Here is a 27,577-nt window from a genome sequence, read left to right as displayed (position 1 = left end):
TTTTCTTTTTAATGAAATTTAATTTTCGAACTGTGTTGGTATTTTGAGTTATTTTGATTGTTATTTATTTCTCTGGCTTCATTCATACTTGAGTTGTTCTTACCTCTGCTTGTTCTTACCTCTGCTTATTCTTCTATCCTCATCGGGCTACTTATTATGTTTAAACATTCTAACTTGTTTAATTTTAAAGATTTGAGAATAAAACACTTTGTGCCTAATAAACTTTGTAAGGAATTGACTATCTCGCCTTTCATTCCTTGCCCCTCAGTTAATCAGGGCTGAAAACTTAGCAAGAGACTTAGTCTCTTGACTTATAATCTTTTCTAATTTCACAAGGGCATTCTTATCTGTAAATTTTCGCCGAGCTGGATTTGCCTTAAGGCTAAGATCTTCAAGCTGTACTTTTTTATAGATTTCAACCTCATTAGGTCTTCACTCTGAGCTCGGTTTTTAATAGCTGACTTAATATCTTCAACTTTCTTTCCATTATTTCATATGTACGAGCTCAGGCGTGTAGCCTTTACATGACCGAAGTAAAAAGGATTATGTACCTCTTTAAAGCAACGAGCAGGGTTGATCTTCTTGTTTTCAGTTCTGTTTCTTATCTGCTCACGCCGTTGAACTTCCTTTTAGCTCATAGGAGGTTTGTTGTCTTCCTTTTGTTTTTTGAGCTTTCTGAGCTCGGTTCTTCTTCTTGCTTGGTTTTCCGAGTTGTTTATGTTCGCGTGTTTTCAGGCCGACACTTTTGGCCTCTTGTTGCCTTCGTCTTCGCAGCTTGGCGGTTTATGTTGGTGCCGGGAGATCTTGGGAATCCCGGTCTTCCACCTCCCTGAGGTCTCTATGTCTCAGTTCGGTTTATGTTGGTGCCGAGAGATCTTGGGGATCCCGGTCTTCCACCTCCCTGAGGTCTTTATGTCTCAGTTCGGTTTATGTCGGTGCCAAGAGATCTTGGGGATCCCGGTCTTCCACCTCCCTGAGGTCTCTATGTCTCAGTTCGGTTTATGTCGGTGCCGGGAGATCTTGGGGATCCCGGTCTTCCACCTCCTTGAGGTCTCTATGTCTCAGTTTGGTTTATGTCGGTGCCGGGAGATCTTGGGGATCCCGGTCTTCCACCTCCCTGAGGTCTCTATGTCTCAGTTCGGTTTATGTCGGTGCCGGGAGATCTTGGGGATCCCAATCTTCCACCTCCCTGAGGTCTCTATGTCTTAGTTCGGTTTATGTCAGTGCCGGGAGATCTTGGGGATCCCGGTCTTCCACCTTCCTGAGGTCTCTATGTCTCAGTTCGGTTTATGTTGGTGCCGGGAGATCTTGGGGATCCCGGTCTTCTACCTCCCTGAGGTCTCGGGCATTTATACTTGTTTCATTTTTTTTCTTTTTTGTTTCTTTCATGAAAGCAATGTGAGTAGAGACAAACAATGAATTGGGACGGTAATCAACGTCTGTTTTATTATCATGCTTTAAAATACGATAGGTTTTTTACCTTTGATAATACCTCAAGGGAAGTACCTTTTCAAGTGCTGGATATTCTAGGCATGGGGCTCAGGGTTTCCCTGTATATCTTCAATTCGATATACCTCTGGCTTGACCACCTTTGCTATTTTGAATGGGCCCTCCTAGGTCGGTGCCAACTTGCCTACTGCCGCTCTTTTTCCTGTAGCTTCTAGGTTTCTCAGGATTGGGCTCAATGCCTTTTCCACTTACCGTGTATCCCAGGAATTTTCCTCCCCTGATGAAGAAGGCACATTTCGCTGGGTTTAGCCTCATTCTGTACTGTTCTAGCACCTCGAATGCCTCCCTGAGATCTACCATGTGTTGTTGGAAAGTTGGGCTTTTGACCACCATATCGCCTACATAAACTTCTACGTTCCTGCCGATCTGACTTTTGAAGATTTTGTTCATCAGTCTTTGGTATGTCGCCCCGACGTTCTTCAGCCCGAAGAGCATGGCTTTATAACAATAACCCCCATCTTCTGTTATGAACGAGGTCTTTTCTTCATCCGACCTGTCCATTGGGATTTGGTGATAACCAGACATATCATCCAAAGAAGACATGTAATCAAGACCGGCCGTAGAGTCGACCATTTTATTAATGTCAGGGAGGGGGTAACAACCCTTAGGACATGCTTGATTTAGGTCAGTGAAGTCTATACACATCCTATATTTGCCATTGGCTTTCTTGACTAATACAGGATTTGCTAACCATTGTAGGTACATCACTTCCCTAATAAACCCGGCCTCCTCTAGCTTTCGTACCTCCTCCCTGGTGGCCTGTTGCTTTTCCCTTCCTACCACCCTTTTCTTCTGCTTCACTGGCTCATTCGACCTCCTGTTCCTCCAATGATCATGTTGATGGTCCCACTGGACCCATCATTCACTGGCCCCGCTCCCATTCTCTTGAGTGTTTGCGCTGCTGGGTTCGGCTGAGGCCTTTGTCCCTCCGTTTTCTTCACAAAGTTCTTGAGGTGTCCCCTCTTTATCAGCCTCTCGATCTCAGTAATCAACTGGAAGCAGTTATTGGTGTCGTGGCCATGTGTGCGATGATACTGACAGTATTTGTCAGGATCTCGCTGGTTTGCTTCCATTCTCATAGGTCTAGGCCATTGTAAGAACTCCTTGTCTTGGACGACCATGAGCACTTTGGCTCTGGAGGCATTGAGTGGGGTCGGCTTCTCTGGAACCCACGGTGGAAGTGATTTCTATTCTGGGACCTTAGGAGGGAGGGGTCTTTAGTCCCTTCGCTCCCAGGGCTGTCTGTAGGGCTCAGGCCTTCTGCCTTGCTTTTTCTCCTGCCTTTCCGGCCTCCTTTCCTCCAGGGCTTTCCCCTTATCTGCCACTCCTTTGGCGAACCTGCTCGTCATCAAGGCATCATCCTGTCTTATATATTTCTCTGCCCTCTTCATCAGCTCGGCCAGTGAGGTAGGGGGCTTCCTGCTCAACGAGCCAAAGAACTCGGGCGAAGTCGTCCCTTTCTACATGGCCTCCACTGCTCTAACCTCATCCAGCTCGGGAATCTGCAAGGCTTCCGTATTGAAATGGGCAACGTATTCCCTGAGTGATTCATCCCTTCTCTGCCTGACTGTCTCTAGATAACTTGTCTTTCTGTCTGCAGGCACCCCGGCAATGAACCGGCTGATGAAGCGAGTGGCCAGATCTCCAAAGCTTCTGATGCTTCCGGTCTCAAGGCTGTTAAACCATACCCGTACTGGCCCTGAGAGCGTCATTGGGAGCACCTTGCACATCAAGGCGTCTGATAAAGTCTGCAGTTCCATGAAAGTTTTGTAGTTCAAGACGTGCTCCCGGGGGTTCCTAGCTCCGTCATATGCGGCGATAGGCGGCATCATAAATTTTTTGGGAACAATCTCCTGCTACACCCATGTCGAGAAGGGTGAAGAGGTGGGCAGGAGAGTTTGATTCTGATCCTTCATTCCCAACTCGGCCAAGAGCTGCTCTCTCATCTTTTGCAGCTTTCGGTCTACACTCTCCTCCTCCTGCCTGGGTTTCCTCTCCCGGCGGCACTCCGCTTCGCTTCTCGTCCGCTTGGTTGTTCCGGCAGAATAACTGTCAGCCTCATCATTCTCAATCATTTCTCTCACCCTCCTTCCATAAACTCGAGCTTCCGGCTCTTCCTCTTCTCCGGCTCTTCTTCCTCCGTCTCCGGTTTCTTGGCTGACGGTTTGGAGATGGTTGAAGGTAGGCTGAGGTTCATTGGTCCGGGGCTCTTCTACCACTGGCAACATATTTATTGGGGTACTGAGGCCCCGTTGTTGCATCATCTACCCCAGCCAGTGGGCGGTGTTTTGTAACTGAAGGGCGATGGTTTGTAGGTCTCGGTTGGACAAGGCAGCGGCGGGCACATTCCCTGCCAGGCTTGGCGAGGGGTTGAAAGAGATGGGTGGTCGATTGTTTGGAGTTGTAGGACTGAAAAAAGAGAACTGTTGCCCCTCTTGGGCAGAACTCAGGTCATTGGGAGTGTTAAGATTGCTGTTTTCATTATGGTTAGCCATTGTGGATCTCAGTGGGTGTGTTTAGAGTGGAACTCCGGTGACGAAAAGGTCTCCTTCATTCCCACAGACGGCGCCAATTGATGATCTGAGATCCAGAAAAATAGGGTTTTACAAGGGTTTTGTAAACTTAGAAAAACTTAGTCTTTGAGGAGAGTGTTTCTCCTTTCTTCCCTTTCCTTTTGTCCGCTAGTGACGTATAACAGACTGCCTATCATTGGGCCACCTGTCCCTGCCATGTTGATACGGACGTACGAGAATATCAGATCCCTGCCTCATGTGTAACGGCCTCTGATTCCCCTCGGGCGCGCATGCGGATGGACCCACAAGACAGATGGGTTTATCCCCTTCCTGATTTCGGGTTGGGCCTGAAGATAGGATTAAAGTTGAGGCCAGATAGGATCTGTTTAATGGGCCGTATGGATTGGATCGGCCTGATTGAGGGAGCTAACTGGAGCCCGGTTTTAAAGCTAAGCTGAGCGGACCGGACTTGGTTCATGCGGGAGACTTGAAGGCCTCCAAATAATGGGCTGGTACCATGGGCCTGGCCCCAGACCGGGGTGAAGAAATCCAGCGGTCATCATAATATATTGATCTTCACTATTACATTATGTTTATAATTAATGAAATAGTCTTTCTTTATAAAAAATATTTTTTTTTAATTTTATTATACATCGTGATATTGCAAAGATTAAATTGATAATATAGTCGAAATGGAACTAAACTGTAGAGTAGAGAAGGTGAGGTGATGGTAGATGTTTACGGCAGTCATTCTGACACTCAAGTCAGTATACTGAAAAAAAGAAAACGTAGTGAATTGCTTATAACTTAAATAGTTTTCAAAAATAGCATATCTTTATCTCTATAATTTTTTTTCTTTTTATATTGTAAAAAGATAAAAATAATAATAGTATTTTATGATAATTTAACAATAATGTGACCGACTACTTAATTAAGAATATCATTGGCTGATAGATTGGTAATTTCACGATTATAGACGTAATAGAGATATGTTAGATTGTGTCTGATAATGATAATTTCGTGTCTGAGACTCACTTTATCGAAGGAAGAACGAGTCACCGAATGTTAAAACATTCAAATCTTCTTTTTCTTGGTTCGGACTATGTTTTTACTTATTAAATTTTTGCTACGTGGTCTTATTTTGAGATGCCAATTTATAATTTATTTTGAACGATTATTATGTAACATGACTCTATCATAATAATACTTATAATTAATTTATAAATATATAGATTTATTAGAAGTGGTTTTAGGTATGATATCCATAAAAAAAAAAATTATGAAGTATAAAAAAAAATATTTAATGTCAAAATGGTTAAAAGCTTTAATATTCAAATTTCCAATCGAAATTTATTCTAATATACTCATACTTATATTAAGTTTAATTATCATTATCCGCCTAATCTTTTTAGTTTCATACTTAAAAGCGGAAATTCCAAATTTAAGTCTCCAATCTCTTAATTCTCAAGAAAAAGTAATAATTATCAAAAAATTATCTGAATTAATTTGATTTTATATACCATGATTAATAATTTATATAAAAAATATTTTTATTAGTGTTGTACTTGAAAATTTTAGTAACCATTTAAAATTTATTTATCTAAATTATAATTTTTCAAAATTAATAAGTATTATTAGTATATATATATATGCACATCGATTTTAATATAAATAACAACATATTTTTTTATTTTTAAAATCAAATATTTAAATATTTAAATATTTATTTCATCTGATAAATAATTTTTTTTAGATCAAACTACACTTTTACCCCCATATAATTGTGAAATTTTATAATTTAAATATTCACCTTCAATAAATTTTACACTTTCTGCAATTATTATTTATTAATACACTTGAACCTCTCGTAATATAAAAAATATTCAAATCCCTATAATATAAAAAACATTTAAATCTCTTGAATTACAATAAAAAAATCTTTCTAATTATATTTCAAATAAATTTTTTTGATTCACTTAGCGAAATCATATCAAGCAATTGAATTCCATTTTAGACCTCATTTCCACTTTGGTCCTTATAGGAAATTCCATGCAAACTAGACTTAGAAAACATTACAGAAGCATATGTATGGTGTACAAAAAGAGAATAGATATGCAAAAGTTAGTAATTTAATCCTCTAGCTTTTCCTCATCATCAATGATTTCTTCCTCTTCATCATTTTCTTCACCTTATTCCTCTTCTTCATCGCTCCTCTTTGTTATCATCATCGCTCCTCTTTGTTATCATCATCATTCATAATAAAAATTTCAAACGTAACACTTCATCATTGTCATCACATCATTGTCATCACCGTTCTATTCTTTACAGTTCTAACATACACCAAAAGAAATTTTTAGGATGATTATTTTTTAAAATAAACTAGGTAAAGTACAATTCTCACCCAGTCTATGTCTTCCATTCACTCTCCAAATTCCTTTCTTCTCCGACTTCACTTCTCTACTAATTAGATCATAAGACTTTGACCTAGAATGTAAAACCTTGGTTGCCATTTCAGTCCTCTCGAGCTTCCTAAAAACCTTAATTTCTTGTGTTGTCCTTCGCATTCCTAAAAACCTTAAATGTGAACATTTAAATTGTAAATTCATATTTAATTTTAAGATGTCACAGTTAGGATGAGCAGTATTCAGTTCAAACCGAAAAACCGACCGAACCGAATTAATTTAAAATTTTAGTTCAGTTTTTTTTATTCATTTCTGTTTGGTTTAGTTTTTAATTTTAAAAATTTTGGTTATTTCGATTCCGTTCGATTTTAATCAAAAAAATTAAAAAAATCGAACCGAACCGATTAGTGATAATAATATATTATTTTCAATAATATAGAGAGATGTTAAAATATTTCAATTTTAAAATATTTCAATTAAACTTTAAAATATTAAAAATAAAGCGTAAAAAATAAAAAATTTAATAAAGTTCAAACTGATTAAATCGAACTGAATTGAATCGGATCAGATTGATTCGATTCGATTTAATTTCTGATTAAAATCGATTCGGTTTGATTTTTATAAATATCAAAATTTTGATTTTTAATTTATTTGATTCGATTTAATTTTAAATTGAACCAACCGAATACTTACTCCTAATCACAGTTATATAAAATCAAAATAAACGTTTGTAATGATATCGAATACCCACTTGTTAGATGGAATAAATATATAAGAAATTAAGTATTTTATTTTAAAAATAAAGAAATTTATTCTATTAATTACAATAAAACCAAAGAATTAAGGCAACAATAATACTATTACAAAACTAAAATTCATATCAAAACAATTAAATATTATTAGAGTATGTTTTAATATAATTGGATCAAATACTTGAAGATATGGGACTTCTCATGAACAACCAACCCAATACTACTGGAACTCAAACACAAGACGTCTCCTGGTTTATTGGTAGCTGTAGATGAAGGCATCATTGACAGTGATTCACTTAAATGAATCAATTGAAATCCACTTCAGTTTCATAGCAGACTTATGCTAAGAATTCAAATTTCAAGCCTCTAAGCAATTACATCTTATAAGGTACGTAGAAAGGTGCAAGTCACACTCACCCGCTACTATTACTCGCATGGATTTTATTATAATCATTAATTATAATAATTCTATATAAATTTTATTATAATTAATCATTAATATTTAATTGTTATATATATATAATAATTTTTAATAAAAATTTTAAATTTACTTTAGAATTATACAGTAAAAGTTCAAAATTTATTTTTTTTTCCAAATTAACCCTCTAACTATTATTATAAAACCAAATAAAGTTAAATCAATTAAGTATAAAGTAATTTACTCTTTAAAATTATGACGATGGTCTTATTTTGACTTTTAATAATAATTAAAAAGTAAATTTATAATAAAAATTGAAATTTATATAATTGATGAATAATTTTGAAGTCCGCGATTTAGTTTAAAATCGAATTGAATCGAATAAATCGAAAATTAAAATTTTAGTATTTATAAAAATTAAACCGAATCAATTTTGATTAGAAATTAAAATGAATCAAACTGGTCTGATTCAATATGATTCAATTCGCTTTGATCGATTTGAACTTTTAATAAATTTTTAATTTTTTACACTTTATTTTTAACATTTTAAAATTTAATTAAAATATTTTAACTTTAATATGATTTAATCTCTGTATTATTAAAAATAATATATTACTATCACTAATAAATTCAATTCGATTTTTTTATCAAAATTAAATCGAACTTAAATAACTTAAATTTTTAAAATTAAAAATCAAACTGAATTGAAATAAATAAAAAATCGAACTAAAATTTTAAATTAATTTAATTAAATCAATTTTTTTAATTTAAACCAAAGAATACGGGCGTATTAATTTTTACCCTTTAGCCAATAATTAATTTTTTGGGATAAAGACGTCTTGGTCTTGTTTATAAAAACCCACGTACACATTTAGAAATTGGTGAGCCATTTCAAAGATTCACTTCTAAATAGTCATAGATACTATGGATACAAAACAAAGCAAATATACCCCTTTGGAATTTCTCCTTATTATAGCCATATGTGCAACAAAAACGCTTTGTCGTCCTTTGGAAGAAGTGTACTTGTTGAATCTTCATGAGCAATGGATGGATCAACATGGACGTACGTACGAAGATGCAGGCGAGAAGCAGAAACGATATGCCGTTTTTAAGGACAACGTAGAACGTATTGAAGCATTTAACAATGGTGTGGATCGTGGATACAAGCTAGGAGTTAACAAATTTGCAGACTTAACAGATGAAGAATTTCGAACTATGCACCTTGGTTATAAGAAACCTGCTTCTTCCTCCAAGTTGATGGCTTCTTCGTCTAAGTTTAGATCTTTTAGATATGGAAATTTTACTGCTGTTCCTGATATCCTTGATTGGAGAAAGAAAGGGGCAGTAACCCCTGTTAAGGATCAGGGATCATGCGGTAAGTTAATATTTAAATAAGAAAAATTATATTTTTCAAAATTGAAAACTAAATCAAAAGAGTAACTTTTCCATTAATTAATACATTCATAGAACAGTCCCTTAGTTGCAGAGGCTGACTACATGCATATGTTTTTCAATATTCAGGATGTTGCTGGGCATTCTCAGCAGTGGCAGCCACGGAAGGAATCACAAAGCTCAAAACTGGGAAGTTGAAATCACTATCAGAGCAAGAACTAGTGGACTGTGACATAAAAGGCGAGGACGAAGGTTGTGATGGAGGTTTCATGGACAGTGCCTTCCAATATATTCTACAAAACAAAGGCATCACAAGTGAATCTAATTACCCATACAGAGGATCAGACGGCATCTGCAACAGGGAGAAAGCAGCAACTCCGGCAGCTGATATAACAGGCTATGAAGATGTGCCATCCAACAATGAAAAAGCTCTCCTGCAAGCTGTGGCTAACCAGCCAGTTTCTGTTGCTATTGATGGTAGTTCATATGATTTTAGATTTTACTCGAGTGGTGTCTTTAATGGCGACTGTACCACCTACCTTGACCATGCTGTTACTGCTATTGGGTATGGAACCGCCGGCGATGGGACAAAGTATTGGTTGATTAAGAATTCATGGGGCACAAGCTGGGGCGAGGGTGGGTATATGATGATGCAGAGAGACGTCAGTGCAAAGGAAGGCCTTTGTGGTATTGCCATGAAAGCTTCTTATCCAACTGCATAATTAAGGAAGAATAGTTTGTCTGTATATGTATAGATCATGCAATTTGAATAAGTTTATTGTTTGTAAATGTTCTGCTATCTTAATTTGGACAAGTACAGAAGTTTATAATATTTTAGTGGGCAAATATTTGCCTTGTAATGTGAAAAATTAATGGAATAAGGTGTAGTATTTTGTTCAAATAAAAAAATTAGTCGAATAAATAAAATTAATTAAAAAATTTAATTCTATTTAGATTAAATTAAATTTTTAGTTTAAAAATTTTAATTATTTTAATTCAGCTTGATTCGTCCTGTAAAATTTGGAAACGTTTAGGAGCTGATCCAACTAGATTGGACTGTTTTATCACAGAAAATTCCTAACACTAAGGTGTATATCATAAGATTTATAATAATTTTAACATGTTTTCATTGACCGAGTGCATACACCGACATATCTTGGGACAACTAGAGATCCCGAGTGGTTACAACCAGTCCTCAAATGCCGCATCTGAGCCCAAGAGCTCTGCCTTCTCCTTGTTTGATGCTGTTAGGTCCAAATTACGCGTTTCAATACATGCCTGGCTCCAGTTTTTGCGTGGAAGTGAACTCACAATTAAAATGCAATGAATTTGAATTGGTACCGCCACGTGGTCAGTTTAGGGAGAAATAGAGCAACAAAGATAGATATATTTCTCATTAACTCTCTAGTAATGGAACAGAGAAATACTTCCCGTAACTCTAACAAAATAAAAGGAAACAAGCGTCCAAATAAAGGGGCACATAGTATGCTAGCAAACATTACTCAGGTGAACTATTCAGACAGGAAGATAAAGGATCACTTAGATAATCCCTACCCAATTCAGAGTCTTCGTGAGTGCACAAGGGAAAGCTAAATCTCTTCACATCTAATTGCCAGACTGGCGCAACTCTGGGCGAACGAAATCTGCATCTGGAGGCACTGAAATGTCAACAGTTGGTCTCAACTGGGCACAGACTTCAATAGCCCCATGAACAGAATCAGACAGGAAGTTGCTAATAAGGTCCTGATTAAGGGGAGCGCCTGCATCCACTGCAACAAAGGCCTGTTGAGTAAGGATGTAATCGAAGCGTGGTGCCCATTTCCTTGATCCTAATCGCGCAGTTGTTGAACAGTTATCAACCATGAATGAGACACCTCGAGCATGCATGAATGGATTCAAGGAATCCACAGCTTCAATCACACTCTCATTGATGATTTCCGAGTATGAATGTCCCTTCTTCCTCAAAACCTCAATCTGATATTTTAAATCCAAGAGCATTTAAGAGTGCATGGTGAAAATATACTATCGATGCATCATAACTAGAAAAGTTTTCAGAAATGAAAAAGGATTGATCAAGCTATATAGATGGGATCTATTACCTGAGCCATCATCAGTGCCACAAACACTCCAGCAGTGAATGGGTACAAGGGACCCAAGTCACCCTTTGGCCTAGTTGCTCTAACACGCTCACCCACTTTCCACATTCGTGTTTGATCAATCTTACCCATTGGAAAAGCTGGAAGACCCTCCTTCTCCTATTAACAAGTAGATGCACCGGCAAGAGTAGTTTAGGAAAATTAACTTCCAAGTCATAGATTAACTATCATAAAGGTGTGATATTTGGCCTTAACATACATAGAATCGACGACCAGCCAGCACCACACTTCGAATCTCACTGCCACTAGCAACATCTTCATAACACTCGTATAAGATATCCATACAAGGATAGTATGAAGCACTATATGCAGTCTCAAAATCCCTTTTTCCCTCTTCTGACAACGAGTTGTAGACGGCCAACATTCCCTATCAGAACACAACATATAAACCAACCAACAGTAAGCAAGAATTAGTAAATACTCCTATGAAAAAGTGTGTCGAAGAGATGCAGGGACAGCCACTAGGCAAGAAACTTACCTTAGTTGAGATGGTTTTTGATATAATTCCTGTGATGCATTCAACAGTATTCTTGTATGCCAAATCTTCATTCATTCCATTTTCAGTGTACCTTCTGAACAAGCATTCAACCACTCCATGAACAGCACCAAGTAGTATGCCTGAGACAATCATAAGGTCCGCAATGAGACACCTACTAATTCTTAAGCACATGATTGACATCGTGAGGCCATAAAGAAGTGAGCTCACCGCGCTCCCCAAAAATATCACTCCTATATTCCTGCTCCAATGTGGTGGCAAATGTGAAAGGAGAGCCCAAAGCCACTGACCAGCCTAAGGCAACATCTGTAGCTCTACCATCAACATCCTGTAATAATCAAAATTTAGTATAGTTGTTTAAGAAACCATGTGAACTAATTGCAATATAAACAGCAGCAAGAGAGAGAGACCTGGTGGACAGCAAAACTGGAATTAATTCCAGCACCATTTATTTCTTTGCCCTGAACATAGAGTCTCCGTACAGAAGGCCCCATCCCCTTAGGGCAAACAGCAATGACACTTATGTTCTTAGGAAAATGAAGCCCCGAGGATTGCAAATGTCCAAGAAGAAAACCATGAGAAAGCCCGAGGATGCTGTTTGGTTTCATGTGGGAGAAAATCTTTTCATAGTTATCTGCCTGTAGCACGCAAGTTGGACATAAGTACCACATTTAAGACATAAATAAGAAAATAGTAAGAATAAAATGCAAAGCCAACTTCAACTCCAACAATTGCAGAGTTAATGTCATGGGGGCCAAAGATCAAAGGATTACAGTAAAAGACACGAGTATTGACTTATTCATATCAATTCAGAATTACATTAAATATCAAAAGGCAATGAAAACTCTGATAAACTAAAGTAATAGCAAAAGTTAGCCATAGTCATGACTATTCAAAAACTTTCCACACAATTCATTGGTGGTCATAACTATTCAAAAACTTTCCATACAAAGCATTGGTGGGCAATTTTGTAAAATAGTGTTAAAAACATGAAACATATCTCCTGCACCAAGAAAATGAAGAATTGCACAGGTCAGGATCCACCAACCTGTGCTGCATCAGAAATCAATAACAATACAAGATCACTGCCAGCAATAGTTTCCCATATGTCTCCAAGAGTTCCACTCTCTTCAGTGAACCCTGCAGCACGAGCTTCAGCAAAAGAGCGGGAGCCCTTCCTCAGTCCAATCTGCAATAAAAAAACAAAGAAGTGGAAATCTGGATTGTGAATACGATATGACTGTGAGACTGAGAAATCTTAAACTGTATAAAGCAATTTATTAATCACAAAAACAACAAGTTTCTGTAAGATAAATTGCTACTACAGAAGATAGTAAAAGATGGAAGAAGATCTTGCCTTTACTACGATGTCAGATTTTGCTTCAGCAAGAGAATCCCTCAAATTTTGAGCTTGGGCTGGCCCCTATGAGGATAGCACGAATTAAAAAAGAAAGAAGACTAAGAAAAAAGAATAATAAGTCAAAAACCAAAAATTACCAAAATCATATGTAAATAGTCTAATCTTTGTCATTTCATCAAAGTTCAAGGAAACGAAATTACTCTGTTTTCCTTTTTTTCTTTTCTTTTTTTGAAAGAAAAAGAAATTACTTAAAACAGTACAGAAATTAGCACAACAAATGTAACTCATTTGAAAAATTAAAACAAGAGTTACGAGTTTCAGACCTGGGATCCCCAGCCAATTACTCCAATCTGCTTAATCCCCTTGAAAGCATCAGGCAACATGGGAAACAGGTCTCTCCCTCCCCTCACAATATACTGTGAAGCAGCAGCATAATAAATCACCAAATAAAATTAAAAAAATGCGATGAAACAAAATTCCAAAATTTCAGTTGCAACCTTCATTGCTATATATCTAAGCAATGAAATCGGATTTGAGTGTTGGTATATACCTCATCGTGACCAGCAAGAGTAACTTTCTCTTTCTTGAAAACAGAGGTGTCGAAATCAAGCGACGTCTGAGCGATGGAAGGAACGGAAACCATTTTAACAGAAAGCGATGAGCTTCCACTTGAAGAAGCAATTTGTCTGGTATGGACACGAGAAACCAGAGATTTAAGCGACGGAGAAGATGAGGATGCAAATCCTAGCGAGGATCGCGAGGCATTGGGCTTGAGCGATGATGATGGAGGGGAAAGTGACGGAGCGGAGAGTGCCAACTTGGCGGCGGCGGCGGCCATTGTTTATAGTTTGAGAAGACTGTGAGCTGAAGAAATGCTTAGAGCTGATGGGATAGGGCGAAGTAGGAGGTGATAACTGATAAGAGGAAGAGAGTTGTTAGATTTAAACACGTGGAAGCAAAAATTGTTGCAGGTAGCATGTGAAACGGCGTCGCTTGCCACGTTTTAATTATTTTTTATCGAAACGTTTTAATTATTCACTTTGGTAGTTGACAGCGCTCCCAACTACAAGCCCCAACCCGCAAGGCCAATAATTGAAGAAAATTTGATAAAGAAACAGTGAACTCATGATTTTTTTTTTTTTGGGCCTTTTAGGCCATGCACTAAAGCATTTTTAAAGCCCTTAATAAGTATTTTTTTAAGAAAAAAAACAAAGAAGAGACTCCATCGGTGGACTTAGGCCACTAAGCTAAAGAGCCTAGACGTGAACTCATGACCGCTATTTTAAATAACGTATTAATATCTATTATGCAGTATGTAGAGATCCATTTCATCTCCGTTTTTTTGAAAAGATATCAATTATTTAAGAAAAATTTTTATAAAAAAAAATTTATTTTACCAGCTCTTTTTGAGTTTTGGCCTGCACGAATATCACTCCAATTTGAACTACCGTCTCTTGACATTCTATCTCAAACTCAGAAAATTTGGTAGAAGCGACCTAGGTCTCTTTAGTTTGAGCCTGTAGCTCCTGGACTTGACAATGCAATAGGGTCACCTGATCCTCAATAATCTTTATCTAATTCTCAAGGTCCAACTTAGATGTATTAGCCTCGTTCAGCTCAATCTGGAACTTATCCAACGACGCTAGAGTCTCTTTCGTGGTACTCTCCACTTCGTCGACCTGAGTCTTCAACCTTGAGCACTCCTGCACCAAGAGCCTTCTATCCATCTCTTAAGTGCCAAACTCTCGCCACCATGGCCACATAAGCACATAAGGCACTCTCTAGGGCAGAGTGCATGATGTTATCAAAAAACTCATCCGTCTAGAGCTCGTTTAGGTGGTAGTGATCCTCGAATCTCAAGGCACTTTTGATTAACAGAATAACCAAAGTAGCATCATCAAGGAGTGAGGGCGTCCGGTTTAGCACTAATGTCAGGTGCTAAATGCTCGGAGGCCATGAGGATTCAACTCTCACACTCATAGGTAGGAGGATGTTCAAAGGGAGTGGGGATAGTAGCAAAAAGCTTAGAGGTTGGGGCAGAAACAGAGGTACCTAGTGCAAAAGACTCAGGCTGTAAGTGGGTCGGCTCTTCTACTGCAGGTTGGGCCGGGGAGGAGGAAGCATGATTACTTTTTCTGCTGGGCGAGCACACTTAGCAGGGGACTAGCCCGCAACAGCTTTAGCTTTGCAAGCAGCATGCGCCGCTTCAACAAATTTGCTCATCGAACCAATCATATCTACAAAAATTACAAATTAAGACAGTTTGAACTCTAAAAGCAAGCAGAAAGAAAAGTACCATGATCTCTAGTAAAAGAAGTGTTCTCCACAAAGTCCAGTGCGGGTGAGGACCCTGAGTTTGGCTCACCTGCAAATGACTCTGCCAAGACAAAACTGTGTTCATCATTGCCTGGGTGATGTCAATTTTCTTCAGAGAATTAGCAATCAGCAAAAGGGAGGCTAAAGCCCCACCCTCCCCCCTCCTTGGTGGGACTCCATCCTTCCTCAGTTCCACCCATAACTTCCAACTCATTTGGAGATGCCCAAAACCTCGAAGGCATACGGAGGATAAAAAACTTTTTTTCCACCATTTCAATGAGGAGGTTATCCGGTCGAACATCATTTAGCACTTGCGTCCACTAAAAAACCAAAACTCCTCATTTTTGCGGGTACCCAATTGGTACAGCTACGAGAAGAGCGCTACACTCAGTTCGATATGGTTATTAAGACACACGAACCAAAAAGCCACAAGGATTCTCCAACTATTAGGATGCAGCTATGCAATCGAAAACTTATAGAACCGAAGGACATTAACAAATAACAGGTCTATTGGGAACCAAAGATCCACCTTCAGTGGCTCCTCGAAGACCATAATAGTATCCTCTACAGGACGGGAAGGAAGGAGTAAAGATACGAAAAGTCTCTCGAGGAATTTGGTAGGCATCATAAAGGCGGTCTACATCTTGCTTCGACAAGACAAAAGGGATGTCACTAATTGAGCTATCTTCATTTTCTGGAGCCTCCCTCAATAGAACAATAGTAGCCGAAGCACGGATGGGGCCGTCGGAGGAGGAGCTTGAGGCGGAATCTCCATTAGGGGTAAGAGAAGAGAAGGTATTCCTATTCATTCTAAGAGGAAAACGGAAAATTACCATGAAAGTAAGGGAGTGTAGTCAGAAAAGAAGGAACGATCGAGTCTTCCTAAAGACAAAGATTGCAGTCGAGAGCAAAAATAATATTTAAGGGAGAAGAAGAGTTCTTATAAGATGGTTTTGATGGCAAGTTTTAAATGCAGCTCAAGAAACGAGGTAGTCATCATCAAAAAGTTAGGCAGGCAAAGTAGCGTGAGTCAATAAAAAACCAATATCCGCAAGCCACGTGTCCTAGATTGTGAGAACAAATGTCATATTTGAATCTGAAGAATCGAAGACCAGTGAGAGGACCTATGATACTATATAAGAACCGTCCAAAATAAGTCATGAGCTGTCACCACATAATAGATATACGTTGCAAGGATCTATAAGTGAGTAGCACGGTACCGCCCAAGGAAAGAAAGACTCTAACACTTTGACATTCGGCTCATCATCAAGACTCGCCCTCCCCTAGATAGTGCGAGTCTCAATATAAAGTTACTATTATCAGATATAGCCCAATGTATCCCCATTATGCATGTAATTGCGGGATCACCTATTTATCTGCTAGCAATATCCCTTATCAAACAGCTGGCCATATCATCATAGAGTTATCAGGAAATGTTATATTTACCTCCATCCTCTTACAGTATAAAAAGAAAATGATCACAGAGACAAAGATACATTATTCTCTTATACTACTCAAGTTTTAAATAATTCATCACATTCACCTCATTTTTCAGTGTACTGACTTGAGCGTCGAAGTGGCTACTATGGGCACCGACCACTATCTTACATTCTCTTCCTTGTAAGTTTAGTCAATCATAGTATAATTCTATTTTCCAAACTACATCAATAATAATATTTATATTTATTATTTATATTAAATAGTAACCGCTCAATTTTTTATTAATTTAGTATATTTTTTAAATGACTGCATTATAAAAAATAAAAATCACTTTATATAAATATATAAAATTATGTACTATTCCATTAAATTCTAAATAGAATTTATTTAAAATGAATTTTGTTATTTGATATAATACAATTTAAAATATAGAATTTAATTGAAAACTTTATATTTAATAAATTTATAAGAATAAAAAAAATAAATCTATTAAAAATGTACTTATAAATTTTAAATAAGTTTTATGACTTGAAAATTTATATAATAAAATAAAGGGATAATGTCAAAAAAAAATCTTGAATTATTCATGTTTTAACTGATATATCCGAAATTATAAAATTTAGCTAATATATTTTAAACTAACTACCTAAATTTATTTAGGTCATACCATTAAATTTGACAATTAAATTTAACGAAAATATCGTCTTAGTTAATATCAAAAATTAATATTTTAATATGACACGTAATTTTGTTAAAAAAACTCTAAATTTTATGAATTTTAATAATTATATCCTCAACTTTTTTTAGTAAATATACCCAAATTAATTTTTTAATTTAGTTTGATTTTTAATTTTAATTTATTTTATTATAATTTCATATGACAGATTTTTAATAATTGATAACTTATTTTTAATATTTTGTATCAATAATTATGATTTTTTGCATAGTTATAGATTATAAGTAGTGTAGTAATATTAATTATAGTAAAGCAAAATTATTTTGCATAGTTATAGATTATAAGTGATGTAGTAACATTAATTCTAGTAAAGCAAGAACCGTGATCCTCCTCAGAGCAAAAATTAGTTATATTTATTATATTCACTTTAACTAGACCGAAAGTTAATAATCAGTTTAATAAATTTAAAATAGTTAAATTTATTAGATAAGATATAAATTATAATCATAAATTAGATTGAACTTAGTCATTTTCGATTAATTAGACTAATTGTTGACTTTTAGCTCTATTAAAATGGATACGATAAGTATAATAATTTTTTCAAGTAGTGAAAATTATAATTCTTGGTTTACTAGTGATATTATTATCCTAATATTTATAATCGATAATTACGTAAAAAAATTTATTTATCAATAAATAAAAATAGAAAAATGAGTTATCCGCTCTTAGAAATGTACCATATCCAAAATTATAAGTAAATCAAATAAAAAATTAAAAATTAAATAAATTGAAATTTAATTTGGGGTATATTTATTAAAAACAAGTTGAGAGTATAATTGTTAAAATCAATAAAATTTAAGGTTTTTTAATGATTACCTATTTTAATTATATTAAAATATTAATTTTTGATACTGATTAGGATGATAACGTGTCATTTTCATCAAATTTAATGGTAGAATATAAATAAATTTAATAGTTAATTAATAATTAATTTTTATAATTTGAAATATATCTGTTAAAATGCATATGGTTGAGAATTTTTTTTGCCATCATCCTTATAATAAATAGTATTATAAGTAAGAGAAAATAAATTTAAATATTATAAAACTAGAAAAAAAAATAGATTCTTTAGTTGTGTACATATAATAATAGTAAATAAATAGAAAACTACATAATTTTCACTTCTCATAATCAATAAAGTTTAAGTAATAAATTATTGGAAAAAAAATTATTTAATAGGGGAATTTTAATTCAAAAGATATTATTGTGCAAGTTTTATGTAATTCCTTTTAAATTTCATCAAATTTGATAAAAATTAATTTTAGTTATAGTCTATTATTAAAAGTGAATTTTAATTTTTATTCAAATTAAATATATAAAATAGGAAATTCAATTGAATTGCATAAAAATTTAAGAATTTGGATTGAATGAAATATAGTATTAAGGATAAAGGTCACCATGTAAAGGGCTGTTTTTTTATTCGATTATTGATGTCGCCTCTTTTATTCCGGATTGAAGAGGAAGAATTTTGCAAAGAGAAAGACCATCCTGCATTACAATCTGCATTATTTTAAAATAAATTAAATATTTCCTATTTTTTAAAAAAATTAATTATTTAGTTCTTAATATAAATAATTAGTAACATGTAAAATAAATGAAGAGCTATATTTTTAATTAGTATTTATAATTTTAAAATAAATCGTTTAAGTAAAATAATATAAACATTTTAATAAATTTACGTATAATATTTTATACGTAACGTCAATCTATTTTACTGTATACACGTTCATGACCCTGGTGACGTACTAAAGAGACGATCAGTGTGTTGAAAGTTACTATCTTACTCTGATTTCATTAGGTCGTGTCCGACTCACCCGATCTATACAAATGTGAGTTCCTTTTGGTCATTGAGATCAGTCATGCCCGCAATCAATGCCCGAATTTTAAAAAGATTTACCCCTCCGCTCCAAACTTTTTTTGTCAGGAGTGTTGGTGGTCTGATCCTCGTAACTTATAGGTCGAAATTTCTTCTGTCCGATCGGATCAGATGTAAAAGTTCATATGACCCTTTTGAATTCCATATATGCGTATCATAATTTTAACAGGTCATATTTTTTATATGTTATCATTTTATTTTAATTATTTAAATGCTTATCAATTATTAATTACATCCAACCGTTGGATTTAAATAAACATAATAAATTAATTGTTACTTATATATTATGATTTATTATATATGTTTACTTATGAATCATGAACCATTAATCAATTTTATTTTGACCCTTTGCTTTTCCACTTTTCCCTTGTGTACCTTAACCCATTAGTTATTTTACTAATGTGAGCCAACGGTAATTTTTATTTTTTTTATAAAGTGAATCTTACTATGCTAAATAAACACTATTAGATGAATTATTAATATCTACACAATGGTAAATATACAAATTTATATTAGAATTAAATCATATTGAAATTACATCCTACCTGTAGACGTCTAAGCACCTGTCAGTTCGGTTATTATTAAATTGAATTAATCAAAACTGAAATAACTGAATTATTTAAATATGAAAATTGAATTGGATTGCAATGAGAAGTGAATCAAACCAATCCAATTTTGTTCGAATAAGTTTGGTTGGAAGTTCAATTTTAAGCTAGTTTTCGTGTGCATTGTTTAATTCAACCTCATTTTCATTATTTCATAGATCCTACCATAATTTAAATCCAATAATCAATTATTTAAATCTAATATAGAGCTTTTAGTTCGGTGGTTTGGTCAAATTTTTTTACCAAAATTGAAATGAACCGATCATATCAAAATTATCAAAATTTAAAACCAAACTAACCATTTTTATTTGGAAACCAAACTGTATTTTGAAATTATATTGATTCGATTATTTTTTTGGGTTTGAATCAAAAAGTACTCGAACCCCTGATTGCACATAAAATATTTTGGAAGAATTACTATTTTATCTATGTAATTTAGTAAAGTGAATCTTTAATACCATTATTTCTAAAGATACACCAAATAATCATCATCTTTTCAAATACTATTTAATCCTCCCATTAATTATTGAGACTAAATAATTGTTACTTTTAAATTAGAGGAATCTATTAGTTAATCTTTTAAAATTAATGAGCCTAAATATTTTTTTTAAATTACATGGATTATATAGTTATGTTTTAAAAGGCCAATTTGATAAAATAATTCAAACTTTTTATAAATTATGTTTATATTCCAACTATTCAATTTTAAATAATTAAACCATAATTTTAATATTGTACATGATAGCCGCAAGCTAAAATTAATTTTAATCAAATTTAATTTGATCACTTGTCAATTCTGCTTGGCTTTTTATTATTTTTAATTTATATTTTTAACCTATTGAATAAAATAATACAAACTTTTCGTGAAATCATATTTATATTCCAAATTTTAAATTATTGAACAAAATAATCTAAATCTCATAAAATCATGTTTATATAGCAACCTTTAAATCTTAAATAAATGTAACTATCAAAATGTTTAGAAAATTAGTGGTTACATACTTAATCGAGGCATTGTCAAAGGAAAAAAAAAACAGTGAAACGAGTAATGGACGATAAAAGTTAATTTAGAGAAAAAGACGATTAGAAAAAGATAAAAGGAGGATATATTAGAGTTTAGTCGAACCAAAATGGAATCACAAGTTTTATTATAAGTGTGATTTTAATGTTTGATTGCAAAGAAAGTGAAGAAAAGTTGAATATTTATAGATTTCAATTAGACATTTAGAAGGTTTTAAGTTGTTGAATTGTATAGAATTTAAAGGTTGGATATAAATGTAATTTTGCGAAAATCTTTACATTATTTTGTTCAGAATATCAAAATTGTAGTTACATAAAAAAAAAAAAAAAAAAAGCAGTGTGATAACAGATTGGAAATCTAGATTTTGGTTAAAACCATCAAATCAATCTATTGTTTAGGTGTCTACATCTAGTGATCCCATTAGATCTCAGTTCATCAATTAGCGTCGTCTGTAGGAATGAAGAAGACTATTCTGTCTCTGAAATTTTCAAATAAAGCCCAGTGAAATCCACATGACAAACCAAAAAAAGTTAATAACAGTAACATGATGGTCCAGGAGGAAGAAAGATAGTAAAATGACATGATCACATGATAAATCTAGAAACCACACGGAAGATGTCGACATGAGAAGGAGCACAACATGAGGACGGTCAAATAATAATGGGAGAAAGGTGACGTGCTGGAGTTAACTAAGTTATACAGTTACTTCTTTAATTCAAAATATTTTTGTTATCATGACTAGTTATAAAAATTAAATCTTAGATAAAATCTTTGTGTATATAAACACGGGCATGATAGTATTTTGGAGTAGCTTAAAAACTCTCATCGGTGATTAATATTAGAAAATGATTATTTGTTTAAGCATGCTGCTATATGATTTGAAAACTGTGAAATAATTTACACATGTAAAATATTATTTATTAGATTCTTTAAATCGTATGAGATGATATGGTTGGTTAAAATTAATATTTGCATTCATATGAAATGTGAAGCTAAGTATCTTGTATGCTACAGTATTCATCGATAAATATTATTTAATCAATAATGAGTATTCTTGTTACATATACTATGTGCAAACTTTTATTTTGCAGATAAATTTTAAAAGTAAGAGAAATGCTAATAAGCCTAGAATCGCAAATAAGGCCACAAATCCGAATCTCAAAATCGCTAGTAAGACCACGATCCTGAATCTTTGAATCGCTAGTAAGGCCACGAGTCTGAATCTTTGTATAATACCCGGCTAGACTCCAGTATCGGAATTCCTACCGTCCGGTGGGATCTCGGATGTCGGAGACCTCTAGAGGGGTAAAATCATGTTTTCATAAAATATTTTAATGTATTTTATAGTTTTAAGTAAGTAAGAAATTGAGTTTTAAATGAAAAAGACCATGGAGGCATTTCCAGGTTCGGCCGCCGAACCTCAAGTTCGGCCGCCGAACGTGGGATAGTTTAGGGGGGGCACGTTAGGCTTCCGAATGTGGTTCATGTTCGGCCGCCGAACTTGCATGAGTTTTGGAGGCACTTTAGGCTGCCGAAGGTGCCGCCGAACATGCATGAGTTTCGTCTCTGGAAGGAACCTTCGGCCGCCGAAAGTGCCGCCGAAGGTGCATGACTTTCGTCTCTGGAGGGACTTTCGGCCGCCGAACCTGCCGCCGAAAGTGCCATGTTCAGCCTTCCTTTGCATGATTTCTATGATTGTTTTAAAGTGTTTTAGGGGGGTTTTTGGGGAGTATTTTAGAGTAATATTCATGTATGTTTGGTCCCTCATTTGAGTCCACCTGTATAGGTTCAGACCCGAGGAACCGAGGACCCCAGCAGTGAGACAGCTGCTTCAGTGTCTTGTCAGAGTTAGCCTGTAACAGCCCGGAAACCGATACCCTGCCGTAACGGCTCCAAACTGTTCGGCGCTAGGATCCAGATCGGCTTAAGGCCGCCGGGACCCGTAGCAAGCCAAACATACATACTATTACCTGGTCAAATCCCATACATGATTAAAACTTAACCATAAAAACATGAAAACTGGACATCTGTTGAACCCAAACCTAACCTATGCATGTATCCTGACATGAAACATACTTCATAAAATCATATAATCATAAAACCTCCACTGGAGTCCTCATCATATACTCCAATGGGGTAACACTACATGCCTCAAGTTTGGTTCTCAACTCAACATATAACATAAACATAACCATGCATTAACAGGGACTAACCAGTCTATAGGGCCAAGCACAACTAATCCATAAACATTAACTCTACTATCAGTTACATACATTATCTCAATTTACATTACATCAACTTATATTACATGTCCACTTCTAAAATACTAAACATAAGCATAATCTAAGCTATTACAACATGCATATCTGAACCTTGACTTTACCCTGCAGCCTCTGGGCTCTGACTTAAACCTGCAACACTGGGGTTAGGGGAGAGGGGTGAGCTAAAAAGCCCAGTGAGTAGAAACATAGAAAACAGTTCATTAATTACATGCTTTCATGAAATGCATCATAACACAGAGAAATCACATAATCTTGTCCGCCTCGGGGCTTATGCAATATTTATTCCCCACGGACCCTGGTTTCTGAGAGTCTGTCTTTTTGCATGCATCTTTCCTCTCAGAGGATGGACATGACATCAAAAATCCCTCTGTCGGTGCCCGGCTCCCCCATAGGAGCTCACAAAGGCCTGTAACATACATGACATGGTGTCTGGTCCACAGAGAGCTCACATGGACTTTCCTACATGTACTTGTCCGGCTCTCAAAGGACTAAGACAAGACTCGTGACAGATATGGGCTATTGAAGTCGCCTCGGTCCACCCTACCTCAGCATCAACATGAAATAATGCAATGCAACATATTCGTGAACTAGTGCAATCAACCTACTATACATAATCATGATGCATGCTCATGCTTTGGGCATTAGAATTTCTTAAAATAAAACATTAAGTTTAGTTCTACTCACCTCCTGGCAGACGCCGACTGACTCTGCACCTGCTAGCACTACTGGCCTCCTCGGTCTCTCGGGTCCGATCCTACACAGGTGGACTCGAATGAGGTGCCAAACACATTCTAACAACTCATAAACAACTCCCCAAAAACCCCTCTAAACATCACTTAAACATGCATGGAAAACACCCAAGAAACGGCTGGACAGGGCACTTTCGGCGGCACCTTCGGCGGCCGAAAGTCCCTTCCAGAGACGAAACTCGGGTAGGTTCGGCGGCAGGTTCGGCGGCCGAAACCCCAGGACAGAAACGAAAGTCCCTCCTTCGGGGGCACATTCGGCAGCCTAAAGACTGCCTCCCATGCAGGTTCGGCGGCCGAAACTCCTTTCGGCGGCCGAACCTGGTCCCCTCTGGACGACAGGTCCGATTCTGCCAAGCCAAAAAAACCAACTCAAAACACCCCAAATCCTTACATACTCTCTCCCAAACATGCATACTCACTCCCACATACATAAAGGAGCATAAACTAACATAAACTCCACAACACAAACATCACATAACATACATTGGGTATAAAACCCACATAAACCTTAAACATGCATTTCTACCCAAACTCAACCATCAAACTCTATAAAACTTACTTAAAACTTCACTAGACATAAGGGAAAACAAGGATCTACACTAACCTCTTGGAGATCGAGGGTGGTGTGACCCCTAACTCGGAGGTGTGGAGAATCCAAGCTCCAAAAGCTCCAAGCTCCCAAAACTCCTTTTAAGCTTTAAATCTTCAAACACAAGGGTAGCAATCATGAAAAACTTGAGAGATGGGTAGAGAAAACACGAAAACGACCAAAGGAAGGCATAAACTCACCTGAGCTCGAGAATGGGGAGAAAACTCACCCATTTCCGATCTGAGGGCCTTTTATAGGTGGCCTGGTCAAAGACCTTCGGCAGCCTAACGTGCCCCCTAAACTCATGCATGTTCGGCGGCCGAACTTGACTTTCGGCGGCCGAACCTTGGCTCGTTTAAACAAGACTTTCGGAGGCCAAAGGCGCTCCCGAAGCCTTTCCATGTTCGGCGGCCGAACTTCACTTTCGGCGGCCGAACCTGGTGAATGCCTCCTTGGTCTTTTCTCTTCAAAACTCAATTCTTTTTCATTTAAATCCATGAAATCAGTAAAGACATTTTAGAAAACACATTTTACCCCTTCTAGAGAGATCCAACCCCCTAGATTCCGCCGGAAGGTAGGAATCCCGATGCCGGATTCTAGCCGGGTATTACATTCACCCCCCTTACAAAAACATTCGTCCCCGAATGTTAAAACAACAAACACAAGCATGCAAGCAAGCAAGCGAATCCTAAAGCTTCTCTCCAAAGAGAGACACCAAACGCTGGAGTAAGAACTCCCAGGTTCCTAAACTCCACAAGCTTCTGCTGCACTACTCTGATCCTTCTCTATCTTCCTCCTTCTCTGCTCTTACTCTTCTCTTCTCATCTTTACTAACTGGCTTCTTCTCACTACTAACCCAAAACTAACTCTAACTCTCACAGGTAGTACCCGAATTTCAGATCCATCTTGGAAAAACAAACGGCTCCTACTAGCTGTCCCAATAGATCATCCATCCTGCATGGGAATACCTGCCCTTGGTAGTGACCTTGTTTAACCGCTTACAGTCGTTACAAAGTCTCAAGGATTCATCCTTCGTTTCCCACAATCATACTGGAGCAATCCAGAGTGAGGTACTAGGTTGGACAAAACCCCTTGTCTACCAAGTCTCGCCTCTACTCTACAGCTACCTCTCTCTATGCAGGCGCCATCCTATAGGGAAGGGTAGAAATGGTTCTGCGTCCAGACACCACTCCTATACCAAACTCTAACTCCCTGACGGATGGTAAACCTGACAACTCGCCTGGGAAGACATCTAAGAATTCTCTCTAACAACTGGCACTGAGGCTGGTTCCCCGACCTGACTGCTGAACTCTCAAACAAGAGCTAGAACCCTCTGACAACCCCTCCTACGCACCCTATGAGCCTGACAGGCTGACATCAAACTTCTAGGCAACCTACACTGTCCCCTCAAAAGACTACCTCTGATCCATCCTGTCCTCTGAACCTGGCCACCTAGTCTCTACGGACCAAGGTAGCACCACAAGTAGAAACCCAATCCAACCCTAAACTGACGTCCAGACAATCAAGTCTAGGACCTCAAAGTCGGGTGGAAGGCATCTACCCTCAACTGACACAGAACTGAACCGGCAGACTGACTCTGCCTCAGATGGATCACACTTGGGTCCACTGACCCTGAGAGAACACTCTAGCCTAGAAGTTATCAACCCAACCCCTCGACAACTCTTAGAGCAACTAAAGAAAGAGAAACTCCAGGGTTCACAAAACGTACACATCAGAACGTCAAAGTGAGCGTACCTGACACCACCGTGTTCGATGTGTCTGCCTCCTGCTGAGCCTGGACGAAGATCCGAGCCGGAGCTGACGGACCTCCTCTAAGGGAACCTGCTGAAGAAGAGGCTGCCCCTCTCCCTCTGCCTCGACCAGTAGCCTGAAACATGGTTTGAGCTGCTGGCTGAGTCGCTCCTCCTGAAGCTGCCCGTTGGGACTGAGCTGACCGGAGCGCATTAGGACACTCACGTGCCATGTGCCCCTCCTGTCTGCATCTAAAACACACTGTCGTCCCAGCCAGACAAACTCCCTGGTGTGTCTTACCACACCTCCTGCAACGAGTTGCACCTGAACCAGAGCTCGAACCACCAAAACCCAGACTGGCCTTCAAATTCTGCCAAAACTTCTTCTGCGACTTCCTGAGACCTCTCTTCCATTTCTTACCTCTCGTGGCAGCTGTACTCAGAGTGGAGGGATCAATCCCTCCTGAACCCGAGATTCTAGAATCCTGGGTCTGAGTATCTTCCTGGGAATCTCCCATACCTTCTCTAAACATAGCCACATCCAAACTCATATCTCTCCTCTGAACATCCATCTCAGGCTCTCTCATACTAGCTGACATCCTCCTTAGATCCATACCTTCTCTGCTTGCACCAAAAGACCTCCTAGGGTCCCTTGATGTCCTCCATCTACTGACTCCCCACGACTGCGCTCTCGGCAGGGTAGGGGGAAAGGTGTCCATACCTTCCCTCTCTGACGGAACTCCTGTCGATTCCACAGATCGACGAGTACCCCACATCCTGACTCCTCTGAAGCACACACACAAGCATGCAAACAACATCAGCATCATACGGTCCATGTGGAAACACATGAACCTACATCATACATGTCATACATACATACATAGCATATCATACATAACATTAATGCACATGCATAAAATCATGGCATTACACATCATCATCAAGACAGGACTCAACATCCTATCCTAGTGGACATGATTCTACTCTTAGTCTTTCTTAATGTGCTTGCCCTACTAACACAACCTCTATGACAACCTCTTTCCGATGTGAGATATCTCAAATCCCTGAGCACATCGCTCAACACATCGTACTCTTGAGGCCCTAAGCTCTGATACCAACTGTAACAGCCCGGAAACCGATACCCTGCCGTAAAGGCTCCAAACTGTTCGGCGCTAGGATCCAGATCGGCTTAAGGCCGCCGGGACCCGTAGCAA

At 37.1% G+C, this 27,577-nt stretch overlaps 2 protein-coding genes across 2 annotated transcripts; one reads left to right on the top strand and one right to left on the bottom strand.

Moving 5' to 3' along the window:
• Positions 1-8,479: 8,479 nt before the first annotated feature.
• Positions 8,480-9,864, top strand: LOC110603532 (senescence-specific cysteine protease SAG12). Its single transcript, XM_021741283.2, has 2 exons — positions 8,480-8,969; positions 9,116-9,864. Exons 1-2 carry the CDS (start codon positions 8,519-8,521, stop codon positions 9,706-9,708), a joined length of 1,044 nt encoding a protein of 347 aa, XP_021596975.1. The 5' UTR covers positions 8,480-8,518; the 3' UTR covers positions 9,709-9,864.
• A 491-nt stretch (positions 9,865-10,355) lies between these two features.
• On the bottom strand, positions 10,356-13,928 carry LOC110603740 (ketol-acid reductoisomerase, chloroplastic). The gene is made up of 10 exons (XM_021741626.2): positions 13,549-13,928; positions 13,322-13,414; positions 12,996-13,061; positions 12,687-12,827; positions 12,049-12,276; positions 11,849-11,966; positions 11,621-11,760; positions 11,342-11,509; positions 11,086-11,241; positions 10,356-10,960 (listed from the first exon to the last, which is right to left on the bottom strand). The coding sequence occupies exons 1-10, from the start codon at positions 13,834-13,836 to the stop codon at positions 10,592-10,594; spliced, it is 1,767 nt and encodes a 588-aa protein (XP_021597318.1). The 5' UTR covers positions 13,837-13,928; the 3' UTR covers positions 10,356-10,591.
• Positions 13,929-27,577: the final 13,649 nt, after the last annotated feature.

This window comes from Manihot esculenta, chromosome 16 (genome assembly GCF_001659605.2).
Source record: "Manihot esculenta cultivar AM560-2 chromosome 16, M.esculenta_v8, whole genome shotgun sequence".
NCBI lineage: Eukaryota > Viridiplantae > Streptophyta > Magnoliopsida > Malpighiales > Euphorbiaceae > Manihot > Manihot esculenta.
Note: the sequence above shows the minus strand (reverse complement) of the source record. Positions and strands in the feature narration are given on the sequence as shown.